Source organism: Patagioenas fasciata, chromosome 3 (assembly GCF_037038585.1).
Source record: "Patagioenas fasciata isolate bPatFas1 chromosome 3, bPatFas1.hap1, whole genome shotgun sequence".
Lineage (NCBI taxonomy): Eukaryota > Metazoa > Chordata > Aves > Columbiformes > Columbidae > Patagioenas > Patagioenas fasciata.
Window position 1 is genome coordinate 753,879 of NC_092522.1, and position 10,659 is coordinate 764,537.

General features: G+C 57.0%; 1 protein-coding gene across 2 annotated transcripts; it reads right to left on the reverse strand.

Annotated features, from left to right (window-relative positions):
- Positions 1 to 558: 558 nt before the first annotated feature.
- Positions 559 to 8,825, reverse strand: NKX2-2 (NK2 homeobox 2). 2 transcript variants are annotated; one of them, XM_071807295.1, is made up of 3 exons: positions 8,640 to 8,825; positions 1,590 to 2,372; positions 559 to 1,352 (listed from the first exon to the last, which is right to left on the reverse strand). In XM_071807295.1, the coding sequence occupies exons 2-3, from the start codon at positions 1,846 to 1,848 to the stop codon at positions 793 to 795; spliced, it is 819 nt and encodes a 272-aa protein (XP_071663396.1). In that variant the 5' UTR covers positions 1,849 to 2,372; positions 8,640 to 8,825; the 3' UTR covers positions 559 to 792. The 2 variants fall into 2 exon arrangements, with proteins under 2 accessions (XP_071663396.1, XP_065691862.1); XM_065835790.2 differs by lacking the exon at positions 8,640 to 8,825 and having other exon boundaries at positions 1,590 to 2,536.
- Positions 8,826 to 10,659: the final 1,834 nt, after the last annotated feature.

Here is a 10,659-nt window from a genome sequence, read left to right on the forward strand (position 1 = left end):
TTTTTTAAAATTAAAATTATTATTTAAATATCGAAATCCTGGGCTTGTACACAATGAGCCCGCTTTCCTGCGGCAGCGAGCAGAGAGGGTTTAATCTGCGTTTCTTTTTCCTCTGCTCGGGGTTACTCGGGAATAGTTGGGCTCAAACCCCAAATAATAAGATAAAACAAACTGCAAGCCCTAGCTGCTACTGACGGCAGCGATAATCACAACGAGATATAAAAATATGCCCGATAATAGTTGTCGGGGTTACAGGCAGCCGAAATTTTTCCGGGAAGGGGAAGCAATCGAGATGTCCGTGTCGGGGGGGCCCGCACGGCGTGACGGCGGCCGCACGATCCCCACAAAACCACAGGAGCAGCGGGGGGGGTTTCATTCTTTATTCTTTTAATTCTGACGATCTCTCCCCCCCCCCTTTTATTTTAGTTGTAGGTAGACAGGACCACTCTGAATGGCGCAAAAATTTCTGTAAACAATGACGCACAAAAACACCTCCCCTCCCTTCCCCCCCACCTCCCCCCGCAATGAAACCGAGCCCCCCAAAAAAATGGAGGAGAAAAGAAACGGGAGAGCGAAAAAACCATAATAATAATAATAATAGCAATAATAATAATAATAATAGCGTTCCCCTCTCCATTCCTTCCCCCGCAGTTCTGATTTTATTTTTGGAGTCTCAGTCTGTCTCTGTCTCTTTCTCTCTCTCTCTCTCTCATTTTTGTTTTTCCTCCTGTTTGTTGGTTTGTTTTCGTGGTTGTGTGTGTGTGTGTGTGTGTGCGCGCCCCCCTCCAGGCTTCACCAAGTCCATTGCTGCGCTTGTACCAAATGGTGTGCTGTGGGGTACTGGGGGTTGCTGGTAGCGCTGTACTGGGCGTTGTATTGCATATGCTGTAGAGACTGGGCGCTATAGGCGGAGAAGGGGATTCCGGTCTGGAAAGTCGCGGCTGCCAAGTCCTGAGCTTTGAGCGTGTGGCAGGGCTTGCCGTCCCTGACTAAGACCGGCACGGCCACCCGCCGCGGGGAGGGAAGAGGAGTCACTTCCATACCTTTCTCGGCCCGGGCCCGCTTCATCTTGTAGCGATGGTTCTGGAACCAGATCTTCACCTGGGTGGGGGTGAGGCGGATCAGGCTGGCCAGGTGCTCCCGCTCCGGCGCCGACAGGTACCGCTGCTGCCGGAACCGCCGCTCCAGCTCGTAGGTCTGCGCCTTGGAGAAGAGCACCCTCCTCTTCCTCTTCTTCCCCGCGTCTCCGCCGCCCGCAGCCTCCTTCTCGTTGTCGGGCGACTCGTCGGCCGATGGCTCCGGGGACTTGGCGGAGGGGTCCTGGCCGCCGCCGCCTCCCGTCAGCCCGTGCACTGCGGAGAGCCGGCGGGGAGAGCCCCGTTAGCGGCGGGGGGGTCCTCGCTGCGCGCCCCCGCATCCCGCCCGCATCCTTCCCGCCGCCCGGCTGCGGGCTCTGCCCCGCCGGGGGCGCGGATGGAGACACCGGCCGGGGCTCGACCAGACGTGGCGAGCGGTAACATCCTCCCCTCCCCGGCCCCGCCGCCCCCGCGGACGCTGCCCCGTCCCGATCCCCGCGGCGCGGTACTTACGGGAGTACTGGATGCCCTCGGCGCTCGCCAGCCAGCGCGTGTAGGGATTATCGCTATTATCATAGAAAGGGTTCTTCAAAGGCAGCGTCTGAACAGTGTCCAAGGGGGTTTGTCCCAAAACTCCCGCTTTCTTGGGCGGCTCCGGCGCCTCGCTCTCCTCCTCGCCGCCCTCCGCGGCGGAGCCGTCCTCATCGTTGGTGTCGGGGAGGTCCAAAATGTCCTTCACCGAGAAGCCCGTCTTTGTGTTGGTCAGGGACATGTTCCGGCCAAATTTTAGGCAGGAAAAGTTGGAGCTGCAGCTTTCTCCGATCCGCCGTGTCACGGCGTGAGCGGCGACGGCAGCACACGCGCGGCAGCGGGGGAGGAGGCTGCGGGGCGGCGGCACGCGTGGAGGAGGGAAAAAACAGAATAATCTGGATTTATAGAAAAATAACCGAAGGGTTTTGTGCCAAAGAAGAAACGGGGCCCCGGCCGCAGCGGCGGATCTCTGCGGTGCTGGTTTCTACGGGCTTGCTCTGCCACGGGGGAAATTCCGAGAGCGGGAGAAGCAGCTGGCTTCGGAAATAGTTTGTAACTCCAGGGAAAAGGGGGAAAACACGCCAAAAACAAAACAAAACAAAACAAAACAAAAAAAAGAAAAAGAAAAAAAAAAAGAAAAAGAAAAAAAGAAAAAAATCACTTCTGGTTCTTGCTTAAACACCCCGAACCCGCTCCTGCCGCTTGAAAAAAACGAGCCATTGCTGGAGCGAACAGTCCATATAAGGCTGGTCCTCACACATGAACCTGCCGAGAGGAGGGAGAAAAAAAATACATGAAACCCGGGAAAGGTTGGCCACGTGTGGGCGGGTCTTGGAAGTCAAGTGGATGAAGACAGTGTTTGCAGATGTGAAATTGCGGGTTTTGGGCGAGCTCCGAGCTTCCACCATTGGTGATGAGTGGTATAACGTGTCAGTTAATTACCGGCGTGGGGAGGGCCCTTCCGCGGGTGCGTGTGTGTGTGTGTCAGCGAGAGAGGGAGGGTGTGATTTTCCTTTTTTTTTTTAAAACACGGTATTTACATACAAAGAGCCTCGCACCAGCCCGATATTTCCGCACACTCCAAAGTGTGTTTTCCACCGACTGCCTTGAAAAGCAGGGAGGAAAAAGCACTAATGATGGAGAGGGGAGTGCTGAGGAGCGAGGCAGGCTGCATGCGCGGTGTGTCCCCCCCCCCCCCGCAGCCTGCGCGCCCACGCAAAGCCGGGGGCCGCGGTGTTGCGCGGGGACGCGCTCCAAGCCCCGCGCGGGACCGAAACGAGAGGCGGCTCAGATGGCAAGAGACCAACTTATCTAAACCGCCTAGGTCAATATTTTGGTTGAGGCTTAGGGATGAACGCTGGAAATTAAACAGCAAGTAATTGATTCTAGTTTGCTCCGAAATTAACCGGACTGGCAAAACGCGATCGTCAGGCACGACCCGGGGAGATCCGGGACGTGATTATTGGGGGACACACACACGCTTTATTTGAAGAGGTCTCATTGATTTTGCCTTCTTCTTCCAGGAGAATAAAACTCAGCCTGTTTGGTTAATTTAATGGGCTGGAGCCCAGTGGACTTTCAAATATGTCCTTTTTTATTTTATTTTACTTTTTTTTTTTTTTTCAGGACCTGGGGAGGAAGGGGCTAAAGAAGGAGCTGCTTTCCAAAAGGACGTTTTGGAAGGCCGGATCTCCAGGTGTCACACGCACACAGACGGCACCGGAGCCCCGCAGCATCCACGGGTCCCTGCGGAGCGGCGCAAAGCTGCGCGGCCGCGGAGGCTCCCGCTCCCAGGGGCTGGACACCGCCCTCCTTCCCAATTTCTTCCTTCTCTATCTGTCTGCCACCAACTTTAATTTTAATTTTCTTCTTTCCTTCTTTTTCCTGCACCCGCCGAGGACCCTTGGCCCTGCGCACAGCCCGGACCTTCCTTTCCTTTCCTTTCCTTTCCTTTCCTTTCCTTTCCTTTCCTTTCCTTTCCTTTCCTTTCCTTTCCTTTCCTTTCCTTTCCTTTCCTTTCCTTTCCTTTCCTTTCCTTTCCTTTCCGTTCCTTCTTTTATTTTCCTTTCTTTTTCTTTCCTTTTTTCCCTTTCCTTCTTTCCTTTCCCCAGAGCCCCCGTCCCTACCCCGAGCAGCCGCGCAGCCGGACCCCGACCCGAAATGGGTTTGTGCGCGGAGATGCGGGTGGTGTGCGGGCCGGGGGGGGGGCTACATTTTGAAAAGGGGCTTCTCACCACCACCTTTGTTTCTGGGAACTAGAAATTGACCGAGTTTCTTCTCCAGGAGGAAGGAGCGGGAACAGGGCTGCTGGTTGTGGGAAGAGCAGCAAGACGGTCGCTCAGACATCCTCCTTGCTGATCAATGTATTCGCACCTTCCCCTCCTCTCCCTCCCCGCTCCCCCCATCTTTCCTCCCCCAGCCCCCAGTCTGCCTCCCATAAAGTATGTGATGTGGCTGACAATGCCCAGGGATTTTTTTTTTTGCCTTCCCCCCCCCCCCTTTTTTTTTTTTTAAGCGAGCCCCTGAGCACATCCTGGGTGGTCGGACCCGCGCAAACACAAATACAACCCTATGGCTAAGCTGGAAACAATGTCCGCAATGTAGACAAATGTCCGGCTTCTGTTGGAACCCTTTGTCTCGGTGCAGTTTTTGCATTTATTTCAGTGGCGAAATAATACGTGATTGACGCCCTCTTTCAATGTGTCCTAACTGTTGGGAATAAATCTGAGGTTGTTCCTAGTTGTCATGGTATTCAACCGCACTCAATGGCTATCTCTTCATCCATTTCGGAGTCCTTCCTCGATATCGAGGGAACCCCTTCGGGCGGGCGCTCCCCCCGCTCCGCTTCCCTTTTCCTTGGGGGAGGGGCTTGGGGCACGCACCAGACATAGAGCTTTAATTTCCAGCAAATCTCGGTTTTATCGATTGATTTATTCCCCCCGGCTCGAACTGCCCGGAGCAGGGGATGAGGCGGCGTTTCGCTGGGATGGGGCAGGACGGGGTTTTAATTCCTTCCCACCGCGCAAAGACAGGGGAAAAACCGGCCGCAATAACTATGACAATCGCGACAGCGGCAGGACGACGACACAAAGTCCCGAATTAAACAGTCCTGGCAGAAGCCAAGCCGGGAAGGGCCATGCAGAGCATCTCCGGGGCGGCGGGGCCGGCGGCGCGTTTCGTTTGGGCAGCTCCGCTCCTCGGGCCGGCGTGAAGAGCCGGACTTTAAATAATCATGATCACTGATAATAATAAAACCTCACCCAAACCCAAACAGACGCGGGAATGCCACAACACGGGCAAAGGTTCCTGCAAACCTCCTCACGACGTGGGGCCCGAGGGCGGCGAGAGCGGGGGATTCCCACGGGAGGACGCGACCCCGTTGGGGGGCTGCGGGCCGGCTCACCCCAGCCCCGCACACCGCTCCGAGGGGCTCCGCCCGGCCCCCGGCCCTATAACTGAGAGGCAAAGGTTTTCCCAGGGAAGAGCCCGTTAACCCGCCGGAAACAATGGTCCTTCGGGGGCACAGAGAGCCCCGGGCCCGGCAGTGAGGGGGTCCCACTCGTGGGCAACGCTGCGGGCCGAGGCCGCAATCCCTCCGCACCAAGCGAGCGGTGACATCACTGGCGGAGGGTGACGTAAGAGCCGCTCGAGCCTTTTGACGTCAGGAGGGGTCGCGGGGCCGGGACGCGGCCCCGCGCCGCGCTGCGTGGGGAGAAAACCCGACGGCAGAGAGCCGGGGGGCGCTCCCGTCGCCCTGCGAGCCTTTCCCCGCGCTGTCCCCCTCCCGCACCCTGCTGGGACCCCACTGGCCGCGCTTCCCGCACGCCGCGGCGGCCCGGCCCTGCCCACGCGAGGACCGCTCGGGTGGGGGGGTCAGCTCCAGCGCTGGGCCGAGGGGGTGGTGCGGTGCGGGGAGCCCGCCGGGGTCCCAGCCCACTCCCGGGGGGCTCAGCCCGGCCGGGTTGTTTGCAGAAGCCCGGAGGAGGCCGGCGGCGCGGTGCGTGTACACAGGCGGAGTGGCTGCACTTCAGGACAAGTGGCTCAGCTAGCGGGGAGTGTTTACCTGTTTGCTTTCACAGGTAGCTCAAACACCCGCCGTTCGCCTCCTCTTATTCTCCTCTGTTTGTTCCCCACTGCCCCGAGTTGCGTGGGGAGCACCCGTCGCCCCACGGGAGGAGGGTGTTGATTTTAGCGGCGTTAAACTTGGTTGTTTTTTTTTTTTTTAACAGAGGATGAGGCTCTCGGAGGGGGCCGAGAGCCCATTTGAGCCGCTCTCCGCGGCTGCGGCGTGTGAGGGGATCGGTCACGCGTGGCCTCGCCGCCCCGTATACGCAGAGCGAGCAGAGGAGCCGGGGAGCAGGAGGCAGTGGTGTGGGTGATGGCCACGCCACGGGCGGCCCGTGGGTTGTGTTTTTAAGCGACGAGATGCCCTCGTTTGCTTCATCGCGTCTCCTTTCGCCGGCGGCCCGAAGGTTCCCGCTCCCCGCAAAACGCCGGGTCTCTCCCTCTCTTCTAAGCCACCGACGCCCCTGACTTCATTCCCTTCTCCGTCGAGTGATATCATACACATATATACTGTATGATAATATATAATATTTATAGAAATTAATAAAAGGGTGTTTGGAGGGAGTTTTCCGTTACCCCTCCCAGTGCGGTTGGTTCGCTCGCTCTGACCTCTAACCCATCCCGCATCCCATCTCCGATAACAAGCGTCAAGTGGATTAGTTTATTGTTTGATTAGAGCGTAGGTGCGAGCTATTGTTTTCCCTCTCTCCAGACCACAAATAAACAAACAAAAAGAGCTGCACCTCGCCGCTTGGTACGGATTAGCGAAGCCCACACAAAGCCTTTGTTAGGGGGACAGGTTTATTTTATCTCGTAGAATGAGCTACACTTGAAATAAATAGGGAAAGGGAAGTGCACCCCGTGTCACTCCTAATCATTGTTATTAGGAGCTTCACCTGTAAGCAGCACCCTCTTTGTTTTAAAGTGTGGCGGGGGAAAGGAGAGCCGCGTCCTTACCGGAGACATCTTTTGTTTGGGATAAAAAACCAACATACAATAAATCCAAACCAAAGCTATCGCTACATCCTCTGAGAGCCCGCATTGCCGGTTTTAAGCGGTATTTCGCAGGGATGAAGCGGCAGCTCCGCAGAGATACTGCCGGCTCGGCGGGTCGCGGCCACGCCAGGCCGTGGGAAACGGACGGGGAGCCCACGCACCGGAGTAGCCGGCACGCCGGCATCCCTGCCGGGAGGTAAGGAGTGTAAAAATAATCCTGTTTCCTGAAATCGGGGGAAACCGGAGTCCTCTGAATCCTCCGTCGCTTTCAATAACTTAATTGTAACGTGCGGGGCTCGGAGTTTCTGTGGGGTGAAATTCCCGGCTCTGCTCACGGCTGGAAAAATGGTATTGACGAAGGCGTTAGGGATGATTTTTTGGGGAAAAAAAAAAAAAAGAAACGGGGAGGAGAAAGGGGAAAGATTCCCCTGCGCAGAGAGAGGGATTCGGCACCAGTCTTCCCTATGGAGTCTGAGGAGAAAGCCCCTGCCACCCCCCAAAATCCGGGCGCCGGCCTGCCTTTCTCCCAGAGACAATTAAATCTTCTCCAGGACATAGGAATCTAAATGAGCTTTCCTATTCTCACGCTTCCTCTATCTCCTTCCCCCCGAAGCTTCAAAGACGGAGAAATCCTTCCAATTCACCGATATTACTTATAAATTTGTAGATCTAGATCTAGCCTGCCCTCCAACCAACCTCCCGAGGTGGCGAATTGTAATAGAAATTGGGATTTTTCCCTCTCCTCCCTGGAGGCTAACGGGGTTATGTCAGAGCCGGAGGGCACATGTTAGGGCTTTGATAAATGCACTTTAATGAGATCTTTGAAAATATTGCCAATAGTGGCGGAGGCAGTTTGTTAAGGCCATGCGTGCGAGCACAAAGCCGGGAGCCCCCCGCACCCCGCAGCCGCCCGACACAGTTATTTGTTTGTGTTATTTAATTCCGTCCCCCCCCCTTGGCCAAAACTATAAGCCCAGCCTGGGGCCTCTCTTCCCTTTCCAGTCTATTATAAACTGTTCTATTTGCCGGGCAAATGTTTCTCTCCCTCCAGGCAGCCCCCCGGCTCTATTCGTCCCCGTCTCTCTAATGATTAAACGTGTCCCAATGAGATTAAGCTTTGTCCGAAATGTTTCTCCTCGGGAAGGAAAAACCCGACCCGTTTCGCCGGGGGCGATTGGAATGCAGGGGATTTACGGCTGAGAGCACTTTCTTATCTGAATTTACTTCTCACACCCGCACGCACAACACGCAGGGCTTAGCGGGTGTTCGCAGGTAGCTTGTGGATGTCTGTCGCGAGTGGGGGTGCCGGGGGTTCCATGTTAAGCCTCCGAGGAAGACTCTGGTGTCCGCACACCTTGAGTGGGGCGGGTTGGGGGGGTCAGGCTCTTTTCGGGAGAAGGACGGGGAAGGGTCTACCCGAGGGGACCCGACCCACGCACTCCGGCCCGAGTCGGGGCGCACACGCGCGGCGTGGGCAATGCCGGGCAGATGAAGGGATGGAGTGAAGGAGGGGGGAGCGGCGCGGCGGGCCGAGCCGGAGGCGGGGGCCGGGGACATTCTCGGTCCTCTGGCGGACTCTGCCGTCGCAGCCGAGAAGTGTCCCGCCGCCGGGCCATGGGGCGGGGGGGCAGCGCCCCCGGCTCCCCCCTCCTCCCCGGGCCCGGCGGGCGGAGCGCCCCGGTGTGACCGCGCTTCCCCCGGCCCCAGCGCGCACGGGGGGCGGCCGGGCGCTCACCCGGGGCCGAGGGCGGGCCGGCGGAGCCCCGCCGTCGGGGCAAGGGGACGTGACCCCCTTGCCGGCTCCTCCGGCGGCCGCCCAGCATCAACTTCTCCCCGCGTCGCCCCGCACAAGCCCTTTCCCACCTGCTGCTCCTGGCTTCCCGCGGGGTCTTTTCCCCCCGTTTCCCCGCTGTCAGCGGCGCGGATCGCTGCGGCCCGGCGCCGCCCCCTGCCCGGCGCGACGGGGCTCACCTGCGGGCCGGGGGGGCTCTATGCGGGCGGTGGTTGAGCGCGGCGGCGGCTCCGCGCCTCTCGCATTGTCTCCGCCGTGTGCAGGGGCGGCCGCTCCTTCCTCCGGCTTTACATCGCGCGGGCTGTTTGCTTTCCTCCCCGGTGGCTGACGCCAGGCGAAATACTGGCCATATGTTCAGCGGTAATAAATTGGTTATAAGCGCAAACACGTCGGTTCCTGGATGGCTCTTTTAAGCCTGCCCCGGCCCTGCCGCTGAGCCGGCCCCTCTTCCCCCGGGGGGCAGAGCCCTCCTCCCGGCCCCCCTTCCCCAAAGATGCGGAGAAGCCGCTTTCTGCCGGCGCGGGGACTCCGGCCCCCAACTGGCTCTGCCCAAATCCCCCCCTCGCCCGGCGCTCCCACCTCGCTTCTTCACACCTCCCACCCCGCTGCGCCCTGGGCAGCCACAACTTCCCCCGGCCGAGCCGGGCTGCTCTTTAACAAGCTCGCCCTCTATAAATCGCTCGGTAGCTAAGACGCTATAAAAACCAAATAGCCAGATGTGGCACGTTATTTATGTGTGAAAGCTCGTTTACATTAGATATGCTGATCCAAGCTTTGATAGCAGGGGTTTGCGAGAGATTAGAGCTGGGTTGCCAGAGATGGTTCCAGCTGCAGCCCCCTCCTCCCATGCCCACCCCCCTTTTTCTTTTTTCCTAAGTGGGGGCGAAGAAAAGGTGATGGAGTTGCGGTGGGGGGAGAGTGGCGCTGTCCGACTCTCCTGAAGCTGAGGGTGAGAAGTGGTACCTGATTGCAAGAGGGTCCTGCCAAAGGTGCGAGCCCTGCGAATACAGACAGAAATATGAAGAAGGTACATCTGGCCCTAAGGGCTTCTTAGGCAGCCAGACCTGGGGGTGCACCTCCCTTCCAAAGGCTGTGGCTCAAGTAAACACCCCCCCGCCACCAGCACAGCCCCTGCAAAGTCCTCTTGAAGGGGTATCACTGGTGGCTGCTGGGGCCAGAGGGAAGGTCACAGGGACCCTTCCCCATCTCACCTCATCTGAATTCTCTCCACCACCTGCCATTTTTAAAAGCGCTGGAGAGACCTTGGACTCCTCTGTGAAAGTCCCCAGGGCCCAGGACAGATATCTCTTAGCTAACTACCCTGCTCACAGGCAGCTCTAACAGAGCTACCCGCTGATAAAGTGATTGATCCTCATACCAATCAATAAAGATCTTGTTCTTAGCAATTAATAACTTTGCCAAGCTTGTTTTGTTTGGATAAAAAAGTGGCCAGGTTGCTGAATGAGAGAGTGAGATTAGGGGGAAAAAAAAAATCCCGTTGCCTACATAAAAATACAAACATAAGTAGTTAGCTCTTTATTTACATACCTGTGAAGTCTTTGACTTTTCTAACAAGGAATTAAATCTGAATGTCTGTGACATGTTTTTCACCCCCTTTTAGGTGCTTTTGGGCGCCTGAGGTGCGTGCCCAGCTGTCCTACAGAACCGCTGCAAGCCAGACTGCCAGGCCCTAGGAAGGAGAGTAAAGCAGATTATGTGGGTGTCCACATCCAACCTGCATGGCAGGTGCAATTGTGGAAGTTAAGTATTTATTGCTAAGCAAAAACAGGCTGGGAGGTTTTATTCTGAGCGTATGTTTCACAGGTGGAGGAGGCTTTTTAGATATTGATTTGTTTGCAGGATCATCAGGAAACGCTGCCTTAGGAAAAATGCAGAAGAGGTCAGGATACCTCCTCTGTGTAGGCTTGTTCTCTCTTCCTTAAACTGCCCGCGATAATTGTAATGGTTTGTTGGAGAAGGTTTGACTGTCAAACCGTAAGGATGCATTGGAGAGAGCTACGGGGTCCCTCCCAACTCCAGGGAGAGAATAAAGAATGTGGAGCTGGTGAGAAGATGCTGCTCATCCACCCACCTGCAGTCTGGTGCCCTCCTCATCTTCTCTCCTCCAGCAGCTCTCTCTGTGGGACAGCAGATGTTCTCCCCCACCCATTCCCAGCACCCTCCCTCCCAGCACCCAGT

Bases quoted from the DNA above. Each gene is read 5' to 3' on its own strand.
- NKX2-2 (XM_071807295.1), bottom strand. From the start codon at position 1,848: ATGTCCCTGACCAACACAAAGACGGGCTTCTCGGTGAAGGACATTTTG. The intron at 1,353-1,589 runs GTAAGTACCGCG...GGCTCTCCGCAG, and splicing joins CGAGGGCATCCAGTACTCCC to TGCACGGGCTGACGGGAGGC.